At 42.8% G+C, this 26,399-nt stretch overlaps 1 protein-coding gene across 5 annotated transcripts in view; it reads right to left on the reverse strand.

Annotated features, from left to right (window-relative positions):
• Positions 1-18,615, reverse strand: part of phf21ab (PHD finger protein 21Ab) — a 39,840-nt gene extending 21,225 nt beyond the window's left edge. For 2 of the 5 annotated variants that reach the window (XM_062548103.1, XM_062548099.1), the window contains exons 1-7: positions 18,388-18,615; positions 10,964-11,062; positions 8,561-8,593; positions 8,217-8,282; positions 5,370-5,510; positions 3,446-3,697; positions 3,092-3,187 (exon numbers count right to left, since the gene is read on the reverse strand). In XM_062548103.1, the coding sequence (XP_062404087.1) occupies positions 3,092-3,187; positions 3,446-3,697; positions 5,370-5,510; positions 8,217-8,282; positions 8,561-8,593; positions 10,964-11,020 (645 nt within the window). In that variant the 5' untranslated portion in view covers positions 11,021-11,062; positions 18,388-18,615. The remainder of the gene's footprint in view (positions 1-3,091; positions 3,188-3,445; positions 3,698-5,369; positions 5,511-8,216; positions 8,283-8,560; positions 8,594-10,963; positions 11,063-18,387) is intronic. The other 3 variants (XM_062548100.1, XM_062548101.1, XM_062548102.1) reach the window with 3 other exon arrangements.
• Between the last annotated feature and the right edge of the window lie 7,784 nt (positions 18,616-26,399).

Consider the following 26,399-nt stretch of genomic DNA (forward strand, 5'->3'; position numbering starts at 1 on the left):
TTGCCTACATACAAACGTAGGCTGCGTTCTTTCTTCCAAATAAAAACCTGTGGCGTCATATGTTTATGTTTGTCATGCGCTACAGGCTGCTTCCAGTCTCATTCACTGCCAGTGGTTCGCGCTTGACTGTTGCCTAATAGCTGCGGCTGTAGCCAAGAAATGTTCGCGGTCAACGTCAAAACTTATACTAGTTCGGGCACTATTATCCACCTGAAAACGCATTAAACACTTGAACATTTAGATGACTTGGCACGAAGTTATGTCCAGATATTTTCTCGGACCCATCCCTTCTCCCCATTCGTGTAACGGTGACCGTGTCAACAGACTTAAATGAGACCTAAGGTTTTGGTGGAAGAAACTCAAAAAAATGAGGACGTGCCAGCATTAAGTGGTTTCTTTTAGATTGAAACATTTAAGTGACCCGTTAAGGGATCGTTCTACTACAGGCTAGCAAGGACAGCTATTCTTCAAGTGGTTAAGAACTAGCTACTGGTGGAGAAAAGAAAGCAACGTAATGTCTCTGATTTGTAGGTTGCATTGACACGTCGTAGCGGTGGATGCAAGTAAACCGTATAATCTAGTTACCAGTAAAATCATTGAAATGAACATATTATTTTTTTCATAATATATTTTCATATTATATATTTTTTGTTTACTTCTCTGACAGTAGGCTACAGCATATTTAAAGCTATAGCCTACATTTTAGTCAAGTCAAGTTTATTTGAATAGCACATTTTATACACAGGTCATTCAATGTGCTTTAGACACAAAGCAAATAGTAACAAACAAGAGCAGAGAAGGGCAATATAGTCAAAGAATAATTAAAAAGGTAAAGATCATTATAAAGCAAGAATTTAAGCAAGAGTGTTTGTGTGTTGTTACAACAAATTGGATCTAGTCATAGGTGTGCAGATAACATACGGTTAATGCACCCTCTATAAAGTATGCTGATTTTTGTTAAGTCACGTTCAGAAATATTACTACATTGCCAAAAGTATTGGGTCACCTACCTTGACCCCATATGAACTTCAGTCACATCCTATTCTTAATCCATAGGGCTTAATATGACATTGGTCCACCTTTTGCAGCTACAGTAGGCCTATAAGAGCTTCGACTCTTCTGGGAAGGCTTTCCAAGGTTTAGGAGTGTTTATTGGCATTTTTGACCATTCTTTCAGAAGCGCATTTGTGAAGTCACACACTGATGTTGGACGAGGAGACTGGCTCTCAGTCCCCTTTAATTCATCCCAACGGTGTTCTATTGGTTTAAGGTCAGGTGCAGGCCAGTCAAGTTCTTCCACACCAAACTCTGTCATCCATGTCTGTATGGACCTTGCTTGGTGCACGGGTACACAGTCATGCATATACCTTGTGGAAAGCCTTCCTAGAAGAGTTGAAGCTGTTATAGCTGCAAAGACTGGACCAACGTCATATTAAACCCTATGGATTAAGAATAGGATGTGACTGAAGTTCATATGGGGGTCAAGGCCGGTGACCCAATACTTTTGGCAATATAGTGTCGTGTGTGTGTGTGTATGTACATATATATATATATATATATATATATATATATATATATATCTAACATGCAAATGTTTTTAAATTCATACCAACAAAATCGCCGTGACCAAAAATTTACTTTTTTTTTTTACCTGGAATCTTGAAAAAAAAAATATTTGCCTACCTACCGACCCAATTATTTTTTGGGGGGGCTGTTACTGCAAACAAAGATATTTTTAAGGATGGCCTCATGCCATTTTCTTTAACTTTGTGATATGTTGGATAGGCCAACAATGCTTTTATTATAGGTATTACTAAGATAAGGTGAAGTTAATATCTTTTTTTGTTTTATTCAAATGAACTACTTTCATTCAACTCATTTAATTGAACTTTTGAATAAATGGTGAACAGGATAACCAACTTGATAACCACCTGACCTCGGTGTGCAGTCTTAACCCATTTCACTGCAGAGGGCAGGAAGGGGACGTGATTTAACGTAATTAACTATTTTTACGATCTATTTCAATACATCCGTCAGGTCTGGAGGCATCGTTTTTGCAGTAAGAGCCTCCCGATGCAACATGCAATGCGTCGCTACCATGGAAGGATTCTGTTGCATAGCTTTCGTTACAAAGCCTTTGACCCGACCTGTCATTGAGGCCGCCCCGTCAGTGGCAGTGCACAGACTTACGCACATATCCCAGCTAAGATTATTGTTCCTCAAGTATTCATCTGTCACCCTGAATATCTCATCTCAGTTCTTTGCAAAATAAAAAGTTATCTGTAAATTTGTCCTCATCGACATCTCACGTTAGCGAGCAGCTGGCAAAGGCCACTAGCATAAGTGGACTCGTATTTGAAGCGCAAACTTCCCCAATAGCCGTAGCCAACGTTAGCTCACGTCTCCCTGCAGACCAGGCATACTGGTGTGGGACACGTTACCTCGCCAGCCCAAGTGAACCCATACTGGAGGTAGGAGTCGTTATGTTGCCTCACTTTTCTCTTTGCTGATTTCGTCTGGTCAGATTCCGAGGTCTGTCCCTGTGGAGGTGCATGGCGTTCTCTTTAAAACGTATCCATTGCGCCTATAACTGCACTCCGCCATACGGAATAACGAACGAAGTCACCGAACAAACAATAAGTAGCCTACCTACATACAGCACAGTACGATACAGTAAACTGTAGCCTATTGTTTGTGTTGCAAATACGTTTTTGCAATAAAATAAATTTTGAAATGGATATTATGCTTTTTAAAATGTCATTAAATTATCAAGCCACAATTCCGCGGCACCCCTGAGCATGCGTCACGGCACCCCAGGGTGCCGCGGCACCCACTTTGAAAACCCCTGAACTAGACAGCAGCACTGGGCTGTTAATAGATGAATAGAAGACGGAACTCTTCTGTAGAGAAGAGTAGCAGCATGTGCATCAACACACTTTGGTGCAGCTCCACAAAACAACACACACAAATAAGCACATCAACAAGTGCACACACACACACACACACACACACACACACACACACACACACACACACACACAGAGGGGTGGGGCAGGAGGGTCCAGGAGAGGGGCGGGGCTTGAGGACGCACCTGAGGCAGGTAGGTGGGCCGCGGCGTGGCTCTAGCAGGAGGGACAAACTGAGGAACTTTGATTGGCTGGGCCGAGGTGGTGGTGGCGGCCTGCACCTGCGATGAAATCACCTGTTTATTCTCCACCCCGCCTCCCAGCACCACCGCTACCGCCACACACACTTCACATCACGCCAGTTTCTTTTGTGTGTGTGTGTGTGTGTGTGTGTGTGTATCTTTACAGAGTTAGTGCCACCGCACACATCTCCACCTCACACAGGAGGAGCAAACACGCATGTCGTCCAGATGTCATCGCCAGGACAACCGCGCTGAGCACAGACTGGGACGCAAAGCATGACGGGAGTGTGCACTTACCACGATGGCGTTCTTGGAGATGATGCGGACCGGATCTGAGCCCTGATTGGGCAGTTTGCTGGCCATCTGCAGGTTGATGGGCGTGGCCTGGGAGTCGGAGTTGACCGCAGGTTTGGGCATGCTGCTTATGGCAGTAACCATGGCGACGGTGGGACACTGGCCGGCGGCCGAAGCAGGCATTGTTGTGGTGGCAGCTTTCAGCACGAGAGGTAGCGTCTTAGCGGTGAGCACCGGGGTGACCGTCAACGTCTTCTACAGAGAGAACAACGGAACAAGATGTTAGAACATCTACAGAGAGAACAACGGAACAAGATGTTAGAACATCTACAGAGAGAGAACAACAGAACAAGATGTTAGAACATCTACAGAGAGAACAACGGAACAGGATGTTAGAACATCTACAGAGAGAACAACGGAACAGGATGTTGGAACATCTACAGAGAGAACAACAGAACAAGATGTTAGAACATCTACAGAGAGAACAACGGAACAGGATGTTAGAACATCTACAGAGAGAACAACAGAACAAGATGTTAGAACATCTACAGAGAGAACAACGGAACAAGATGTTAGAACATCTACAGAGAGAACAACGGAACAGGATGTTAGAACTTCTACAGAGAGAGAACAACGGAACAGGATGTTAGAACATCTACAGAGAGAAAAACGGAACAGGATGTTAGAACATCTACAGAGAGAACAACAGAACAGGATGTTAGAACATCTACAGAGAGAACAACGGAACAGGATGTTAGAACTTCTACAGAGAGAGAACAACGGAACAGGATGTTAGAACATCTACAGAGAGAACAACGGAACAGGATGTTAGAACTTCTACAGAGAGACCACAACAGAACAGGATGTTAGGACATCTACAGAGAGAACAACGGAACAGGATGTTAGAACTTCTACAGAGAGGGATATTAGAACTTGCTGTGTTTTGTAAGTGTGTGTGTGTGTGTTTGTATGTATGTGTGTGTGTGTGTATGTGTATCTGTGTGTGTGTGTCCCACGGTCCATAAAGACATGGATGACAGAGTGTGGTGTGGATGAACTTGACTGGCCTGCACAGTGCCCTGACCTCAACCCAATAGAACACCTTTGGGATGAATTAGAGCAGAGACTGAGAGCCAGTCTCCTCGTCCAACATCAGTGCGTAAACTGACAAATGCGCTTCTGGGAGAATGGTAAAAATATCCCATAAACCCCTAAACACTCCTAAACCTTGTGGAAAGCCTTTTCAGAACAGCTGAAGTGGTTATAGCTGCAAAGGGTGGACCGATGTCATATTAAACCCTATGGATTAAAGATGGGATGTCACTTAAGCTCATATGCGAGTCAAGGCAGGTCACCAAATACTTTTGCCAATATAGTGCATGTATAACTGTGTTTAGTGTGTGTGTGTGTGTGTGAGTGTGTGTGTGTGTGTGTTTAGTGTGTGTGTGTGTCTGTGCGCCTGCTGTACCCCGGTGTTGTGAGTGGTGGCCGGCTGCTGGGCGGGTGTGGTGGAGAGCTGCAGCAGGTGTTTAGTGTGTGTGTGTGTGTGTGTGTGTGTGTGTGTGTGTGTGTGTGTGTGTGTGTGTGTGTGTGTGTGTGTGTGTGTGTGTGTGTGTGTGTGTGTACCTGCTGTACCCCGGTGTTGTGGGTGGTGGCCGGCTGCAGCAGGTGTTTAGTGTGTGTGTGTGTGTGTGTGTGTGTGTGTGTGTGTGTGTGTACCTGCTGTACCCCGGTGTTGTGGGTGGTGGCCGGCTGCAGCAGGTGTTTAGTGTGTGTGTGTGTGTGTGTGTGTGTGTGTGTGTGTGTGTGTGTGTGTGTGTGTGTGTGTACCTGCTGTACCCCGGTGTTGTGGGTGGTGGCCGGCTGCAGCAGGTGTTTAGTGTGTGTGTGTGTGTGTGTGTGTGTGTGTGTGTGTGTGTGTGTGTACCTGCTGTACCCCGGTGTTGTGAGTGGTGGCCGGCTGCAGCAGGTGTTTAGTGTCGGCGCTCTGAGAGGTCTGCAGCTGCAGCTTCAGCTCCGGCTCCTGCTTCACCATCAGATCCTTCCTCAGCTGCTCCACCACCTTTTTCTGAGAGGAAAGAAGACCTGAATCAGAGCTGGGACAGCATCAGAGTAGCAACAGAGTAGCAACAACATGGAGAGCATCAGAGTAGCAACAACATGGAGAGCATCAGAGTAGCATCAGAGTAGCCACAACATGGAGAAGCATCAGAGTAGCAACAACATGTAGAGCATCAGAGTGACCTCAACAGGACTCTACATATCTGCAGGGTAATAAGTAATGACTCAACAGGACTCTGCAGTGTAATGAGCGACACGTTAGTCGCCAGAGCAACAGCATTTGCATGTGGCTCATTTGAATGAGGTTTTCCACAGAACCAGCTCATCTGCAGACACACACACACACACACACACACACACACGCTGAGACGAGTCTAACGGGTCACACACACACACACACACACACACGAGGACGCTGAGACGAGTCTAACGGGTCACACACACACACACACACACACACACACACACAGACACACACACACACACGCTCACAGAGTTCTCCCCACGGAGTCTCTCTAGCCACATCTCTCAACTGTGCTCCAGGCTTGTGCACAATTCCCAGTTTTAGAATTGGCTTCCATTCAACTCATGAATTGGAATTTGAATTGAATTGGCTCCGCCCCACAGGAAGTTGAATTTGAATCGGAATGACAGGAAGTGGAATTCAATTCATGGCAATTCAAAACAATTCAAGTCACACAACAGGAAGAATGTGTTGAATCTCACATACATTACGTTTTGGGAGGGTTACTCGGGAAACGTAGTTGGTTACTATTTTCAATTCTAAGTTGTTTGTGTGATGCAATCATATCTCACATTTATTGTGAAGCTCCATTGCTAAACACTACCCTTAATTACATACTGTATATAAATTATGTCAAATTTCAATTAATTTCACTTTTTACTTCCTTTAATTGAAATTCGAATTGTAATTCTACATCCTGTTTTGACCTCAATTCGAATTCAATTCAAATTCAAAAATTGAATTGGAACTTAGGAGTCATTCTCAATTCAATTCTGAATTTTACACAAGCCTGCTATGCTCACCGGGTTCTCACACACCTGTCTCTCATATTCACCTGTCTCTCTCATATTCACCTGTCTCTCTCATATACACCTGTCTCTCTCATATACACCTGTCTCTCTCATATACACCTGTCTCTCTCAGATTCACCTGTCTCTCTCATATTCACCTGTCTCTCTCATATTCACCTGTCTCTCTCAGATTCACCTGTCTCTCTTATATTCACCTGTCTCTCTCATATTCACCTGTCTCTCTCATATTCACCTGTCTCTCTCATATTCACCTGTCTCTCTCATATTCACCTGTCTCTCTCAGATTCACCTGTCTCTCTCAGATTCACCTGTCTCTCATATTCACCTGTCTCTCTCAGATTCACCTGTCTCTCTTATATTCACCTGTCTCTCTCATATTCACCTGTCTCTCTCATATTCACCTGTCTCTCTCAGATTCACCTGTCTCTCTCAGATTCACCTGTCTCTCTCATATTCACCTGTCTCTCTCATATACACCTGTCTCTCTCATATACACCTGTCTCTCTCAGATTCACCTGTCTCTCTCAGATTCACCTGTCTCTCATATTCACCTGTCTCTCTCAGATTCACCTGTCTCTCATATTCACCTGTCTCTCTCAGATTCACCTGTCTCTCTCATATTCACCTGTCTCTCTCAGATTCACCTGTCTCTCTCAGATTCACCTGTCTCTCTCATATTCACCTGTCTCTCTCATATTCACCTGTCTCTCTCAGATTCACCTGTCTCTCTCATATTCACCTGTCTCTCTCAGATTCACCTGTCTCTCTCATATTCACCTGTCTCTCTCATATTCACCTGTCTCTCTCATATACACCTGTCTCTCTCATATACACCTGTCTCTCTCAGATTCACCTGTCTCTCTCATATTCACCTGTCTCTCATATTCACCTGTCTCTCTCAGATTCACCTGTCTCTCATATTCACCTGTCTCTCTCATATTCACCTGTCTCTCTCATATTCACCTGTTTCTCACTCACTCACCTGTCTCTCTCATATTCACCTGTCTCTCTCATATTCACCTGTCTCTCTCATATTCACCTGTCTCTCTCATATACACCTGTCTCTCTCAAATTCACCTGTTTCTCGCTCACTCACTCACTCACTCACTCACTCACTCACTCACTCACTCACTCACTCACTCACTCACTCACTCACTCACCTGTCTATCTCAGATTCACCTGTTTCTCACAGAAGCTCTCGATCAGTTTTTCTAAGCTGCACTCAGCAATTTCTTACTCGGAGCGGAGCTAACCTGTTTCTTACTCAGAGCGGAGCTAACCTAACTTCGAAATCTAGACGCCCGTAGCGGGATAGTCTAGCATCTCTCGGTTGACATGGGAACTGGAAATTTGAAACGTCTGTCGGGCCAATCACATCCTGTAGAGTCGATGGGCGGGCTTAACATAATGATGACTGACGTGCGACCATAAGTTACAACGTTAAGCGTGATTTCCCCATCCTGCTAATACTGCCACTTGAAAACAAGCAGATGATTGGTTGTAGCGCTATCCTATTGCATGGAGAGGGAGTTTGAAAGACAACTGTTTATCCCACCCCTCTGATTGAGCCCTGCCAATGGTGAGTTCCGAGACCCTACATCTTGATGTGGGTCTGGCTCGTCAGGCTAGAGCTAACCTGTTTCTCAGTCAGACTCACCTGTTTCTCACTCAGAGCGGTTATCTTGGCCTGGAGTTCATGGAGTTGTTTCTTTAAATCAGCATTCTGTGTAGCAAAACAGCAGCATTGTCACAGAGATATTCACCTCACTTTCTATATGTAAATTCTATATGTATTCTGGTATTTGTTTTCATATTTAGCTATATTTTTTTGGCCCCATCTTCTCTTTTGTGTTTTTATTTTACTTGTATTAGGGGGTGTTCAACTGTTTTCATTGGTTTTCACTTTTGCTTTCACTGTGGCGCCGGTCAATGTGGTGAGCTTATAGTTTAGTGTAAAAGATGTGCCATTCCCACTACTACTGCAGACGCCTTCATCTTTACCTGAGGATCTTGCTTCATCTGAGCAACCAGTTTCTATGAGGGGAAAATGGAGAATGAACATGTTAGACACCGAACAGACCCATCTGCATTAGACACGTCCGCTACATTAGACAGTTTCACCTCCTCTGAAATTGAGCAAATGTGAAGTCCAAGTCAACAAACATTACAGCAGAAACAGTGACATCTGCAGGCCAATAATTGAACTGCAGTCAAGTGCACCTGTCCCACACAGAGAGCTCAATATCAAATCTCCTGCCTCGCAGTAGAGAAATGAGGGGCATCATCTAACACACATTAGACTCTTTGCTGCATCTAATGGAAACTGGGAGGAATTGAACACTTCCCAGAGCAAATGACTCGGAGGAGTGTTTCTAAAGGAGTACACAGGCTTCACTGCACTGAGCACACACAGGAAAGCAGTGGTGGGGTATGAATACACAGAGCTCACACACACACACACGCTCACACGCGCACACACGCTCACACACACACACCACACACACACACACACCACACACACCACACACTAGGGCTTTGACTTTTGGCCAAAAATCGTATTCGAAGTTCGTTTGGTTATTAATATCAAACTTCGGATGTATTCGAATATTTGTTAATAATATTTTGACCATTATTTTTATGCTATTGGAAAAACACGCAGCATTCATTAACCTGAATTTCCTTTTCCTGCTCTCCCTCCGTCTCTCTGTCACTCATGCGTCTGTGTCTCTCTCTCTCTCACAAACATACACACACACACACACACTCACTCACACATGTACACAGCCCCTTCACTCCGTGCAGACCGCGTCTGTCTGCATGAAAACAAAATCCCTGGAAGCTTGATTGCACTGACATAACGCTGTTCAGGTGGAGGCACTATGCATACAACTTTGCCTAAGTAGCCTAAACTCATTCTCCATGGCCCGTTTTCTCTCGTCCTCCCTCGTGCGCGCTCAATGGACACCCGTCCCTCGACATGCATCCTAAACATTCACAATCGTGAAAGCAATGACGCATAGAAGACAACAAGCTAAATTATCCGGTTAGCATGATTAGCATGCTGCACAGATTAAAACTCTTGCATGCATTCAAGTTGATTGACCATCTCAATACCAATGTCTTCCAACTCCAAGACTTAAAAGGGCCTGTCCCAATGAGGAAGTTACTATTAGCTTACCTTGAAACTTACACACACGTGGGGAAACTGAATAGGCTAGTCAAACCACTCGCTAACATCACCTACAGGAGCCCAGATGAGTAAGCCTATAGCCTTGCTAATGAGCTCATGATTCACGACTTTACCAGATGTGAGAAAGCTGCTGAATCTGAAAACCACGTTTGCATGCAAACACATGTACAAAAAAATAATGCTCATAACAGGTTCGAATATTAAGAGCTGCCTAAAATTCGTTCGAATATCATATATTTTTCAAAAATTCGAATTATATTCGAATAACGAAGTTCGGAGTCAAAGCCCTACCACACACACACACCACACACACACACCACACACACACACACACACACACACACACACACACACACACACACACACACCATGGTGTAGATGCCCTCTCTGTGGGGTAAGAGGGATGCTAGTGGGAATGATGCTGTGTTTAGGCTAGTGGGAATGATGCTGTGTTCACGCTAGTGGGAGTGATGCTGTGTTCACACTAGTGGGAGTGATGCTGTGTTTAGGCTAGTGGGAATGATGCTGTGTTCACACTAGTGGGAGTGATGCTGTGTTTAGGCTAGTGGGAATGATGCTGTGTTCAGGCTAGTGGGAGTGATGCTGTGTTCACACTAGTGGGAGTGATGCTGTGTTTAGGCTAGTGGGAATGATGCTGTGTTCACACTAGTGGGAGTGATGCTGTGTTTACACTAGTGGGAATGATGCTGTGTTTGGGCTAGTGGGAGTGATGCTGTGTTTGGGCTAGTGGGAATGATGCTGTGTTTAGGCTAGTGGGAGTGATGCTGTGTTTAGGCTAGTGGGAGTGATGCTGTGTTTAGGCTAGTGGGAATGATGCTGTGTTCACACTAGTGGGAATGATGCTGAGTTCAGGCTAGTGGGAGTGATGCTGTGTTCAGGCTAGTGGGAGTGATGCTGTGTTCACCTGGACGATAGTGGGAATGATGCTGTGTTTACGCTAGTGGGAGTGATGCTGTGTTTACGCTAGTGGGAATGATGCTGTGTTCACGCTAGTGGGAATGATGCTGTGTTCAGGCTAGTGGGAATGATGCTGTGTTCAGGCTAGTGGGAATGATGCTGTGTTCACCTGTCCTTCAGAGGAATGTATGCCATCAAAATCTATTTGAAGATGATACCGAGTTGTTGTTCAACATGGCTTTAATAGCCTCTATAATATTAAAAAAATACATAGAAAAAAACTGACTCCTCCCCACCTGGTGAACTTGTATTTCCACTTTCAGCGCCTCCTGTAACGTTTGTAATTCCATCATTGATCCACTCAGCTGCTCTGAGAGTCCAAGAATACGGTCAGCCTGCAGAGAGAAGAGGAGATTATTATTTTTTATTTTTTTTCTTTATTACTTAATATTACAGTATGTATGTATTATTCTTCGACTATTATAACCTGATTGATGCTTTGGCAATATTGTATTTACATTCATGCCAAAAAAGCTTTTGAATTTGAATTTGAATTTGAGAGGAGAGAGGAGAGAGAGAGGAGAGAGGAGAGAGAGAGAGGAGAAAAGAGAAAGAGAAGAGAGGAGAGGAGAGGAGAGGAGAGGAGAGGAGAGGAGAGGAGAGAGAGGAGAGAGGAGAGAGGAGAGAGAGGAGAAAAGAGAAAGAGAAGAGAGGAGAGGAGAGAGAGGAGAGGAGAGAGGAGAAGAGAAGAGAAGAGAAGAGAAGAGAAGAGAAGAGAAGAGAAGAGAAGAGAAGAGAAGAGAGAGAGGAGAGAAGATAGAGAGGAGAGGAGAGAGATCAGCAGCAGGAACTGAATTAGGAGCCCAGAAGAACTACACCACGTGCCCACTACATTTGAATATGACCCATCAACTCATACGAATGTATCTCAGCAACTGTAGGATGACATCTGAAAAATATGCAGTGGTCTCTTCACTGAATTTATATGACACATTGTTCAAACAGAAAAAAAGGAAAAAACAGTGACGCACATAAGGACCAATCACAGCTTCAAACGGAGCAGCACACAAGAGCATTCTAAACTCAGCTAACCTGCTAGGAGGTGACGAGGAAAGACACACATGTTGTCTACATCAGACAGAGTCCAGCGTTTCCTGTTGAACATTCTAATTGGCAGAGGGCAACTCAGAGTGACGCGGTGCAGTGGGACGTTGGAGGGCAAAGGGAGTCCAGACAACACAACACAACACAACAACAACAACAACAACAACAACAACAACAACTAAAACAACAACTAAAACAACAACAACAAAGGGAATCCAGACAACACAACACAACAACAACAACAACAACAAAGGGAATCCAGACAACACAACAACAACAACAACAACAAAGGAGTCCAGACAACACAACAAGCTCCCACATTCCATCAGTTACAGGGGAAGGTAGATGGGACAAATCCAAAGAAGCTCAACCCATGACCTTTGTGTGTGACCTCTAAAACTCCACACCATATTTTACACTAGATGACCAGAGCTGCAGGCCTATGTGTTGCTTTTGCAGGTGACTCGACTTTGAAGGTCCTTCACAGTCACACTTAGTTGTTCAATGTTGTAGAGTCATATTTAAATGCCCACTGTATTCCAATACACCAAGTATATTCTAGACAGTAGCTAAGATCAGGCAGCTGAAGTGTCATACATCAGACATCATATAGAAGCACACACACACACACACACACACACACACACACACACACACACACACACACACACGTTGCATGTGCAACTCCACCACTGTAAACACACACATACAGTATCTCTTCTCTTTCACAAACAGAGAAAGGTAAAGTTCACAAAATAATTTACAGGAGATAACTTTAAGACTTCATGAAAGATTAACAAGGGAGCTTAAAGAACAAACAATCAAAATAAAACTTGTTCTAAAGAGTTCATCAAGAGCATCTGATCTTGTAAAGAAGGCATCTGAGAACCGATGTGAAACTGGCTGCAGCCGAAGCCTGTGATCTCCTCCAGAAGCTCTAGTGCTACACCACACAGCAGCCTCTGATCTCCTCCAGAAGCTCTAGCTCCTCCAGAAGTTCTAGTGCTACACCACACAGCAGCCTCTGATCTCCTCCAGAAGCTCTATCTCCTCCAGAAGTTCTAGTGCTACACCACACAGCAGCCTCTGATCTCCTCCAGAAGCCGGCTCTAGGGCTACACCACACAGCAGCTAACACTGCAAGTCCCTTCACCATGTCTGGTGCTGGTAGAATATTTCATATATGGCAGTATATTTTATATATATATGCCAGTATATTTTATATACATCTGTGGCCATAAGTATACATACTATGTTAAAGGTATACTATGCAGGATTGGCGATTTCATCGCCGGTTTCGCTTTCATTTCATTTCATTTTCGCTCATTTTATGCTTGCATGGGTGCGTGCCCGGAGTCTCGAAGTTGCAAGCGTGGTTCTACCGCTACAGACCACTAGAGCGGCCAAAAAAAACACTGTTCGACCGGTAATGACCCATTTAATCATATATAACAGTATGGAACGAATTGATTAACTGAAAAACGTTGCATAGTATACCTTTAAATTCTATGAACCATGTTATTTTCTAAAGGCCCGTTATTTCATGGATCAAGGATACTATTCATCCTTATAAAGTTTCCTTTATGATGATGCCCTGCATCACCACATCTCTAGGTATGGCCAAGGGTATGATTGCATTTCAGTTAGTCCATTAGCCTGATTGATGCTCATTGAGCTCAATGCAAATCAAACAATAGAGGCCATCCCACCTGGCCAACAGCACCTGTAGCTACAATAGAGGCCATCCCACCTGGCCAACAGCACAGCACCAATAGAGGCCATCCCACCTGGCCAACAGCACCTGTAGCTACAATAGAGGATATCACACCTGGCCAACAGCACCTGTAGCTACAATAGAGGCCATCCCACCTGGCCAACAGCACCTGTAGCTACAATAGAGGATATCCCACCTGGCCAACAGCACCTGTAGCTACAATAGAGGCCATCACACCTGGCCAACAGCACCTGTAGCTACAATAGAGGATATCACACCTGGCCAACAGCACCTGTAGCTACAATAGAGGATATCACACCTGGCCAACAGCACCTGTACCTACAATAGAGGATATCCCACCTGGCCAACAGCACCTGTAGCTACAATAGAGGATATCACACCTGGCCAACAGCACCTGTAGCTACAATAGAGGCCATCCCACCTGGCCAACAGCACCTGTAGCTACAATAGAGGCCATCCCACCTGGCCAACAGCACAACTACAGGTGTGTGTGCAACAGGGGCCAATACAGGACTCACCACGTAGCCAAGTCTCTACAGGTCCACAGTAGCAGCCATCACACTCACACTCACACACACACACACACACACACACACACACACACACACACACACAGAGAGAGAGTAGGCCGGAGCACCGTAGGGCCTCGTGGTCTCAAGGGGCCATGTCAACCCATCCCTTATAATCTCATTTGAGGTGTAGCGCCATGTAGTTACAAATGAATCGGCAGAAAAGAGGCGACGTAATCACAGGTATCTCTGGCTGACATGTTCAAAACTGTAGGATCATAATGACCCTCTGAGTGCACACACACAAAGACACAGACACACATGCTATAAAAACATAGACACAATCAGACACTTGCAGACACACACAACCCATTACCGCCACACACTCAAGTGTGAACACACAAACACAGAGAGAAGCAAACATATACCATCCAGTATTTTCAGGACCATGGTCTATCCACACACACAACAGTGAAGAAGAACATCCCACCTGCCCAACACCATCCACCTGCCCAACAACATCCCAACCTAAATACCACCTGCCCACCCTAAATACCACCTGCCCAACACCATCCACCTGCCCAACAACATCCCAACCTAAATACCACCTGCCCTACCTATATACCACCTGCCCAACAACATCCCAACCTAAATACCACCTGCCCAACAACATCCCAACCTAAATACCACCTGCCCAACACCATCCCACCCTAAATACCACCAGCCCAACACCATCCACCATCCCAACCTAAATACCACCTGCCCAACACCATCCACCTGCCCAACCTAAATACCACCTGCCCAACACCATCCACCTGCCCAACCTATATACCACCTGCCCACCAACATCCACCTGCCCACCCTAAATACCACCTGCCCAACACCATCCACCTGCCCAACCTAAATACCACCTGCCCAACACCATCCACCATCCCAACCTAAATACCACCTGCCCAACACCATCCACCTGCCCAACCTATATACCACCTGCCCACCCTAAATACCACCTGCCCAACAACATCCCACCTGCCCAACACTATAAAGGCATGACTAACGGCCAACTCCCAACATCCAGAGATAACAATGTTCCAACACTTTGGGCAAATTCAGCTCCTCATAATCCCCCAACTGTGTAAAATTCAACTAACTGTGTGTGCTAACTCACCTACTGTGTGCTAACTCACCTACCTGTGTGTGTTAACTCGCCTACCTGTGTGTGTGTTAACTCACCTACCTGTGTGTGCTAACTCACCTACCTGTGTGTGCTAACTCCCCTACCTGTGTGTGCTAACTCACCTACCTGTGTGTGCTAACTCACCTACCTGTGTGTGCTAACTCACCTACCTGTGTGTGCTAACTCCTCTAGCTGTGTGTGCTAATCACCTACCAGTGTGCGCTAACTCACCTACCAGTGTGTGCTAACTCCTCTAGCTGTGTGTGCTAACTCCTCTAGCTGTGTGTGCTAACTCATCTATGTACATGCCAAACACAGTGGCTCGGACCAAACCACACTCTATTCCAGCCAATGTTGTGCAAGTTCCAGCCAATGTTGTGCATTTGCCGTTGAGCTGAAATATCAACAAACTTTCATCTCAATTGCAAACTGTACTTTGAAAAACCCAGCTTGGAGGAAAATACAGCTTTGAATGGCATCACATTAGCTTGCAGACTTTAGAGAATGCCTCCTCTAGAGAGATGAAGTTGCACTACAGTTAGGTGACTTGTCTCCACATTACATTTAAGTCAAATGCTTCTGATTAAGCTCATCAAACTAATGCTGACAACTGGAATATGATTTGTCTCAGATGGACTTTAGCCCTCCCATACAGTCTGAGGCTCTGCACTCTAACCCTGTAGCCAATGAGTGCTCTGCAGCCTAACCCTGTAGCCAATGAGTGCTCTGCAGCCTAACCCTTAATGTTCTGCAGCCAAACCCTTAATGTTCTGCAGCCTAACTCATCAATCAGCTGCACCTCCTGAGCAGACACCCTGTTACTACCACGGCATCTACGGCCCAGGCACGTCCAGTGAGTATGTCCAGTGAGTATGGGCAGTGAGTATGGGCAGTGAGTACTGTATGTCCAGTGAGTATGTCCAGTGAGTATGGGCAGTGAGTACTGTATGTCCAGTGGGTATGGGCAGTGAGTACTGTATGTCCAGTGAGTATGTCCAGTGAGTATGTCCAGTGAGTATGTCCAGTGAGTATGGGCAGTGAGTACTGTATGTCCAGTGGGTATGGGCAGTGAGTATGTCCAGTGAGTATGGGCAGTGAGTACTGTATGTCCAGTGAGTATGTCCAGTGAGTATGGGCAGTGAGTACTGTATGTCCAGTGAGTATGGGCAGTGAGTACTGTATGTCCAGTGAGTATGGGCAGTGAGTACTGTGTGTCCAGTGGGTATGTCCAGTGAGTATGGGGAGTCATCTTTCATGTTCGTTACAGAAAAGAAGCATCAGAAATGTTGGCACAGAGACTGTATCTTAGCAGAACGCTAATTTAACAGTGTGTTTAAAAATGCCACAAAATAACTAAAGTTTGCTACTCATAGAGAGAGAGAGAGAGAGAGAGAGAGAGAGAGAGAGAGAGAGAGAGAGAGAGAGAGAGAGAGAGAGAGTACATGGGTCACATATCAAATGGTTATCTGGAAAAGGTTGGGGCTAGATCATAAAGTAATAATATAATAATAATATAATAATATAATAATATAATAATAATATAAAGTATTAGCTGAATAATAGCAAGGACCTAGTTCCATCAGGTGCCCCAAGAAACACCACAGTCATTTACAGAAAAAATCTGACATAAATCTGGTACACAACACCTGTACATAGAATACTTAAAAAACTCAGTTTTTGGCATTTTACTAATTTTCTGAGCACACAAATCTAACAATTGAGCGCTTTAGTAATAACTGAAGCACCAATGAGGCCTACAACCGTAAACAGATTTTACAGAACTAAATATTTTTTTCTTCGACAGATGTGTTTGTGTTGGTCGCAATCTGTATACAGCTCCGTCGGAAGTAAATGCCATTGTCAATGCCAAGGCATCTCGTCTCAGTTAGATGGCACCATCACTGACTGATACATCCATCCAAGTAACAGGTAGGACCGAGAAACAATGGGCGCGTCCGAAATGCAAGGGTGGTCCAAATTCCTCCCTAGTCAAATGTTTTTTTTTTTTTTAACCTGCATCATAGAAGCAAAACTTCTTTAGTGGGGTGACAAACAGAGAACTATTCGAAAGTAACGATAGTTATCGTCTCAAACAAATAATTTCATGTTAGTGGGATTCTAGCATAATTTTATCCTGAGTGAGTACGGCAGCGTTGCAAGGATATGATAGGGAAAAGTTCACTTGATAGGCCTTGTGTGCCAGAAATCTGTGAGAATACCGTAAACCTTGATATGCGGTTGATTTGTCTAAACAGTTGGATACAATTGAAATGTAATCAAACTGATATTCCAACATACTCAACTTTTAAGTAACAGAAAAAGCTCACCCTCCGCACACCTAACGTTACTTCTTAGCTATGTAGCTGGCGCACGTTTGCTTCGCTCTATGAGAATCTGCAGGTTCCATAGCTACTCTCGCTAGTTGTTGGTGCAAGCTAGCTAATGTTACGTCCCCCTAGCTGGTAGCAAAAATCAGAAGTGGATGAAGAATTGATGAACGTCTGAAAAGACGGAAAATGTGTTCTTTAAGATTATAGAAACAAACCAGAATACAGCGTGATAGCGTCACCACGAAGTTCATTTATGGAATCCGGATAACTGCATAACTCCATACCCAGGGTTAGTAGTGATAACTAACGTTAGCCAGCTTTCGGAGCAACCTTACAAGCTTTTAGTAAGCTAATATTACCTCGCTGGTTCTAGCCAGTGAGCTAACCAGAAACAGCTAGCCACCTAGCTTGCTAATATTGTCAGTTAGCAGGCTACAGCCTATTGAAGCCGCACAGAAAACTGTTACTGGTAACTGTTACTAAAGCTAGCTCCCGAGCTAGCCAAAAGATAAGAACACCCGTTGCACTCCATCACAACAACCTCTACACTCATGTAAAGCCGCAACGCTGAATTTCTTAGCTTACGGATCATCATGATCACGTACATGAAGCTGATGGTGGCAAGTTAGAATCGGCCCCTTTGCTCTACGCTCGCTGCCCTCCAATAACCATTGCACTTAGAAATACCACTCAACTCCTAGAATAACGATAAATGAACAAAAACTGTTAGCATCAGCCGGTTTTGTCCTCCTTGCGACTACGATACCGTAAATGAACAAACACTATATTGTCTGTTAACGATCAAAGTTTCGAAACAATGGAGATAAAAGTTCTTATAATAATAAAAAAGATCCCAAGGTGCACTTACCCTCCTCTACTCACTTGAGCAGTAGTCCTTCTCTCCACACAAATTATTTAAATAAATATTTTCAAACACCCCAAATCGGTACAGGATACCCGGTACAATTACTACCCTAACTATTTCATAAGCCTACATTGGATAGCGTCCAGTTTGTCTGTTTTATTTCTTAATTTGTTTAAATTGAATTTGTGTAAAAAAAAGAGAGAAACTGAGATACAAAACAAGAACTCTTCTTCAATCTCATTCACCACAGCCACAGTACAAAAATTATCAATGCGCGCAGGAAGAGGGAGAGGAGGGGGGCTAGAAAACTGTAGTGTGAAAGGAGTATTTTATCTTCAGAACACGTTCGTTCAACTATAAACTAACACAATGGGGGTGGGCGTGATTGTATGTGTTGAAAACCGACTTTGATAACAGAAAGAAAATGTGTTTTACAACAGAACTACTTCTTGTGACGGTGCGGCGAATTTATTTCACTTTGCCTAAGGAACAGTGGTACTACGCCTTCCATTGCCTAGGGAAAAAACCCGGATGTAAACTCGGTGAAACTCATCTGGAGAGAAGTAGAATGCGAACTCAGTGCAACTCAAGAAGTACGTCCGCAAGGCAATCCATCGATTCAACCACTTAGTCTCTCCCCGCAATTCGGCATTTCTCTAACTAAAGCCATAACCTATGATAAGGATGGGAGCACATTGCGCGCTCCCGTTACCCAATAACCCCTTTGTAGTTTCTGAAAAAAATCATGGGATGAGAAATAACGTCAAGTTTACCCCGATGATAAACATTATGTGGGCTAGAGCTCATGCTCGGATGCAGAACATCAGTGTGGGCTTCTCCGTCTGTAGAGCGAGTGGGAGATGGCTGCCTGCTTCACTTCAGAGAGCGGCGGGGCGCCGTTTTTTCCACGAGTAGCTGCTACGCCATTACGCTGTAGACAACTGAGGAACTTGATGTGAGAAGGAATGCACGTGCAAGAGACGGCTAAATAAATAATGAATTACTGATCGCACATAAACGTGTCGTCATTAGCGCTGGCCTATAGAATGATATTAATTACCCGCCAGTGCCTCGCCTGTAGTGATACGGGTGGATGTAAACGGGATAGACGTAACCTACGTTGCCGTTCTAGTCTCGCAGTATCAGAACCTTTAACATAAAGCAGTTTCATCTTCTGTATTGCGGAGCTTGGCTGCATTAAACACATCTGTCACAGTTTATAAAGGCAGTAATAACTGGCACAAATATGTATTTAAATAATTTCTGTTCCTTTTCATATTTTTTGGAAACAAAGATTTCTTCATGCCATTTCCCTTTCTACTGTTCATTTACTTTAATCTACACTAAATAAGAACAAATAAATAACCTACTTTGACAAACAGTTATGATTTACTAACCTTAGGCCAACACACTATAACATCTTTCTTGACAGTTGGCTTAACCTATGGAAAAGGCCTGACTGTGTGTCATTGCTTTGAGCTGAAGATATGTAGGCTACAACACATAGAAGTCTCCAACAGACACTGCTGGTTTCCTAATCAGGGGAGAGCTCTCCTGCTCAGCTCCTGTCAATATATCGATCTCTATCTATAAGTATAGGCCTACAGATATGCAGTCTCACTGTATCGGCCCTGTGAGAGCTCTCTCTCTCTCTCTCTCTCTCTCTCTCTCTCTCTCTATATATATATATACTGTATATATGTGTGACGGGTCACTCCATTCTTCTGTTTGCTTCATACACATCACTATGGACAACCGCTTGGATCAGGTTTTTCTTTATTGCTGGAATAAAGTATGACAGTGTGGACATTTGGGTTCACTGTATATCTCGGGACAACAATCCAATATCTATTAATTTCAGTTTGAGTAAATATTTGTACTAGTTACAAATACATGTATGTATTACTTGTATTAGTTGTGTTGTGTTAGTCAGTCGAATTGAATGTCAAGTCAAGTCAAGTTTATTTATATAGCGCATTTCATACACAGAGGTCATTCAACGTGCTTTACATTTAAACAAAAACCAAAAAGGAATAGCAGATAAAAGCATAGATGGGCAAAGAGTAATAATAATAATAATAGTAATAATAGTAGTAGTAGTAATAATAATAATAATACATTTTTTTTTTAAAGAAAGCATTAAAGAATAATGCTGAATTATCAAGCATAATTCAATAACATAAATGCATAACTTGTATGTATGTGAACAAAATAAAACTAATTTTTATTACTAACTCAGCGCGAGTGTTGTAAACGCAGCACTCGAGCACGTGGCTAATCTCCAGACTACCACTGGTCTGCAAGATAGCTAAACGTGCACAGAGTCAGGCTGCTTATCAAAATATAGGAAACATATAAAGCAGATTGCACATATAAAACAACATGACGGTAAACCTATCGACACAAAATAAAAACATTTCAAAATATTACCTGGAATAAAGTATGACAGTGTGGACATTTGGGTTCGCTGTATATCTCGGGACAACAATCTGAATAACATGCAAAGCAAGTGAACATTAGCACGCTAGTTCATATAGAAATACTTTGTTGCAAGTCTCTAAAATGTCACTTTACAAAAGCTAAGTCAACAACTAAACTCAAAATAGTTGAAATCATTATAAGTACATTGCATGACAAAATACGTGGCATATGTACTTAGAATTACAAGAATTACACTGTTTATCCCGGACCTCCCAAGTTACGTGATTTACCCAATATCTATTAATTTCAGTCTGGGTCAATGCAACGCGAACCCCACTGTCACATCGTATGTACTTGCCGCTAGATGGCGCAGTTGCATCACTTTTAATAATTTAATTTACTCTGTTACATATATATATATATACAAAAGCCAGTTGAAATGGAGTTTGTTAGAAAGCAACTGACAAATGTCAGTGTTCAAATGGAAGCCCCTAAATATGTTTAGTTTTGTGATCCATTACGAATAGGGACATTCCACATCAATTCAACCAGGGCCCACGCACTTCCTGTAGATCTAAAAAAAATCTGAAAAAATGACCAGGTGTACCTATGTTAAAATCGTCACATTTAGTCTGGATGATCCTGCATGGTCATAGTTGTCCCTCAAAGTTGATCAAAATTCTATTGGAGTTTTTGGCCGGGCTCTGTATAGGCCTTCAGAAGACATATGTGACGTTCCACGGCAAAACCAGTCGCTTGTCGCAACAGGCGTTTCTGAGAAAAATGGCCATTTATGTCACTTGTGCTAAAATCGTGGATTTTTTTTTGTAAGTGTTTTGAAACAGTGGGAGGTCTACACTGTACGGCCGTGAATACATTTCGCCGAAAAACTGACCTTTTGTAGTCTAAAAACGTGAGTTTGTTGAGGTGAGAAAGTTAGAGGAAGCAGGAAGTTAGAGGCGTCTCGTTTTTTGCCGCTTTACGGTAAATGCACTCATCGACAACCACCAAGCCATCCGCGTGCTGTGTCGTTGATACAAGTACCGTAAATCTTGTAATAGCGGCGACCTTACAAAGCGTTCGTGAGTGTTGAGCCGACGGTTAACTTCAAAGGCAGATTTCTCCGTTTTTCTATTGGCATGACAGGATGAACTCAACTCCTTTGAATGTTTATATTTCAGTAATATGACGTTCAATTCATTAGATATAGGTATCGTTTTGAAGGTTGATTATGCCCCTTCCTGAAAACGTAATAACTTTGATTTTGAAAATTTGGACATTGTGACTGATTTCGCCGTGGAAGGTCACATATTTGTTCTCAAAATAGGCTCGTAATGTATTTTCTTTATTGAGTAGAAACTTTATTTTAAGTATAAACACTGTCACCACAAATATGGAATGTTTTTTGAGACAAAATGAAATAAATAAAAGTTGAAATAAATAAATAAAAGATTAAATAAATAAATAAGAGTTGAAATAAATAAATAAAATGTGAAATAAATAAAAGATTAATTGTAAAAAACATAGCCTATATACATTGACATTTACATTTACATTTACATTCCAATGTTGCAATGCGCCAAGAAATTCCCCCTTTTCACGCTAACGTCAGACACTTTCCGCTTTGAAGCTTTGCTGGGTATCAGTCCATCCGGCGTAAGCAAAAGCTATGGTGATACGGTTACAGTTCTTGAGGTAAGATTAATATTTCACGTGTATTTATTATCTTCATTTTCTTTGTTATCTTTGGCGATCGTTGCCGTCACGTAGCTTTGAGAGTAAAGTCAGTAGCCTAATCCTTAATATATAGCAGCACATATATATATATCACTACCTAAACCCATGTAGAAACTAGCATAAAGCATCCGACGTATGATTTGTGTGTGTGTGTGTGTGTGTGATCGTGTGCCATGTAATCGCAACAGTCTGCACAATCTTTGCAGTCAAAGTTACATTGATTCATTGCCTCGTTTTAATGGCTAGCAGGTTACGCTATGACAATGCTGAAGAGAAAGTCATCATTCTCAATAACCTATTAGTCCGTGAGCCAGAGGGGTTGGTCGTTACCAAAAAGGTGGCAAACCATACATTTTCTGAAAGCCTGGAATCTCAGCTTTTCAATGATGTATAATGGCCATCTGACAAGAGTAGTTGTTTAGAGTTATCACACATAATGTAAACCAAGGTTGAGAAAATAATATGTCTGAGTTTCGTTTTCAAAAAATGTTTTCATGCATAGGCTATCTGGATAATAGGTGAGGAATGTTTAGGAGTCAGACAGTGCAGGACCTAATCTCTGATTGAAAGTGAACAGAATTTGTGCATTTACACAGCAACATTTAAGACATTTTCCCCCGAACCCCCACTTGCCTTTGGGCTTAAGGACGGCTACAAAAAAAAGTTTCACCTGTCGCATGTTGACGTTACATTTCATCACGCACAAAGTGTCCCGGTTTTACTTCAGAGAAATCTGGTCACCCTCCCCAAACGGGGTCATCCCTTTGTTCCCCGGTTTTCCCAAAAAGGGTCCTATGTTCCCCGGTCGCAATACATACCGGGGAACATAGGACCCTTCTCTGGAAAAGCGGGAAACATAGGACCCTTTCTAAAATCGAAGAAAAAAAGGGTCCTATGTTCCCCAGTCCCATACAAAGTGGGGAACATAGGACCCGGGGAACATAGGACCTGGGGAACATAGGTACGCTCCTACCCAAACGGTAGCCTGTTAAAAGCTAACTTCATGGCAAAAGATCTTTGCTGTAGTAGAGCTACAGTAGTTGGACAGTCGGGCGAGGTCGGTCGGTAGGCTAACTCAAGTGTTGCTGTCCCGTGCCGCCATCAGTCGGAGGAGCTGTCGGCTCGACGGCGTTCACTTTTGGTCGATTTGACCTGTCAGCCGGTGGCCGTCGGCCTCAATGACCAGTCTTATTGGTAGAGTGCTAGCCCTTCTAAACATCCAGGATTAAAGAGGAACTATGCAGGATTGGCGATTTCATCTCTGGTTTCGGTTTCGTTTTTCGTTTTCACTCGTTTTATGCCTGCATATTTCTCTGCAGAGCTTCCCCGACAGCTTTAGCGTGTATATTTATACATATATAGGATATATAGAAATATATAAATTGCAAGCGTGGTTCTTGTTCCTTACGAGTCTCTGACTTCCAGATGTAAACAAGGAGCGATCGTCTACTGCAGAAACTGCAAAGTTGCAATAGCGGATAGGGACCCTGGGGGCGGGAGGAAATATTACTGTTTTCGATGAAACTGGTCAGTCAAGCAAAACAACGATTTCTGAGCGATTTTATGACTATGAAAAAGTTGCGTAGGGTCTCTTTAATATGACCAGAGACAGTTTATAAAGTAGTAACTAGACTATCTTTGATGTGACCATCGCTAAGTAGCAAAGACTACCTAGCAATGGAATAAAGGTTAAACTATCCATTAGCCCTAAATAAATTCAATGATGTACGTTACGAACCCATTTTGATCAACTATCCTAACATATTTTTGCGAGAACTAGTAGACTACCACACAGTTGCTAAACGTATGTTATTTCTGAGTAGTTTGTAACAATAGAGGTTTAACCAAAGTATCTAGATAGCGACACCTAGCAGTTCCCATTAAATTTCCATTGACAGTGCTAACGCTAGCTAGCTAGGTCCCGGGCAAAAATAAATATTCCGTGCCACACACAAGCAATAAAATAGTACACAATATATATTCACATTTATATTTTCTTATTGCTTAATCAGAGAAGTCCGAAACTAGGGCCATTTAGTTCCATTGGCAAATCCTTCTCATAAAGTAAAAGAAACTAGCTAGAAGTTAGATTTTTTTTTCTCCAGGCAGCAACCTATCAGCGGCTAGGTCCCGGCTAGGTCCCGCCTTGATGGGTGACTGACGTATTCATTTATTTCCTGGCGCATTTCAACATTGGAATGTAAATGGCAATGGCAATGGCAATGTAGGCTATGTTTTTTACATTTAATCTTTTATGTATTTATTTCACATTTTACTTATTTATTTAATCTTTTATTTATTTATTTAATCTTTTATTTATTTATTTCAACTTCTATTTATTTATTTCATTTTGTCACAAAAAACATTCCATACTCAAAACGCAATGAACAGAAAATAAATTCCTTCAGAGTTTAACCCTCTGGAGTCTAAATCTGGGGATTTGAAAAACTGTTCCAAACACACATGGAGTCTTAAATAAGGGTCATAAACCCACTGTCCTTCCAGATTCTGACGTTGAAAAAGACCTTCCTACAAACTTTAACAACTATTTTGTCTCCATTGGAAAGAACCCTGCCGCTAACATCAGACAACCTCAGGGGGCGTCTTTTCAACAGTATCTAACTGGCAACTGCCCTCACTCCATTTCCTTGAAGCCAACAGATAGCATTGAGCTATCTAAGATCATTATGGACCTCAAGAGTACAAATACAGCTGGCATTGACGGAATTAGTGGTAAAATGTTGAAAGAAATTGCTGATGTGATCTTGGAGCCGCTTGCTCATTGCATTAATCTCTCTCTCTCAACAGGGATAGTGCCAAAAATGGCAAAAATTGCAAGGGTCATACCAATTTTTAAATCTGGTGAGAAAAATATCATGAGCAACTACCGCCCAATATCACTATTACCAAATCTCTCTGTGTTTTGAAAAAGTTGTATATCAGATTGAACAGCTATCTGGAAAAATTTCACATTGTAGTACCATCACAGTTTGGCTTCAGGAAAAAGAGTACCACATGCATGGCTATACTTGACTTGAAATACTTGAAAAAATCAACGACTGTATCGATGAAGGCAAGCTTGGCATTTGTATTTTTCTTGATCTATCAAAGGCCTTTGACACGATTGTGTTTAAGATACTATTGACTACATCACCATGGAATCAGAGGGGTTGCCCTTGACTGGTTTGAAAGCTATCTATATGATAGACAACAGTATGTTTCTATAGACAACTGCTGCTCACCCTGCAAGCCTATACACTATGGAGTCCCCCTGGGGTCAATCCTGGGGCCACTCCTATTTATTTTGTATATAAATGATTTTGTTAACTCTTCCACCATTTTTCAGAGTGTGATCTTCGCTTACGATACAAATCTGTTTACCTCACATAGAAACCTACTCACTCTTCTAGATACTGTAAACTCAGAGCTAGTCAGTGTTAACGCCTGGTTTAAATGTAATAAACTATCACTTAATGTAAGTAAAACCAATTATATATTATTTTGCTCAAATAGAAAGAAAATTAACACTGAGCTATTACACATCAATATTGATGGTCAGGAGATAATGAGAGTTAACTCCACTAAATTCTTGGGGGTTTATATTGATGCGTTTGTAAACTTCAAATGCCATATTGACCAACTGACTAAAAAGTTGTCTAAATACGTTGGTCTATTCTACAAACTCAGACATTCTCTTCCATTATATGCTTTGCTTACTATAAACAAAACTCTCTTTGAACCTCATTTGAGCTATTGTAACATTATTTGGTCGAACACCTCTCCTAGCCATCGACAAAAACTTGAGAGCCTACAAAAGAAAGTCATTCGCGCTATGTCATGGTCTGCTGCAAATACTC

The sequence above is a fragment of the Sardina pilchardus genome, chromosome 10 (assembly GCF_963854185.1).
Source record: "Sardina pilchardus chromosome 10, fSarPil1.1, whole genome shotgun sequence".
Classification (NCBI taxonomy): domain Eukaryota; kingdom Metazoa; phylum Chordata; class Actinopteri; order Clupeiformes; family Clupeidae; genus Sardina; species Sardina pilchardus.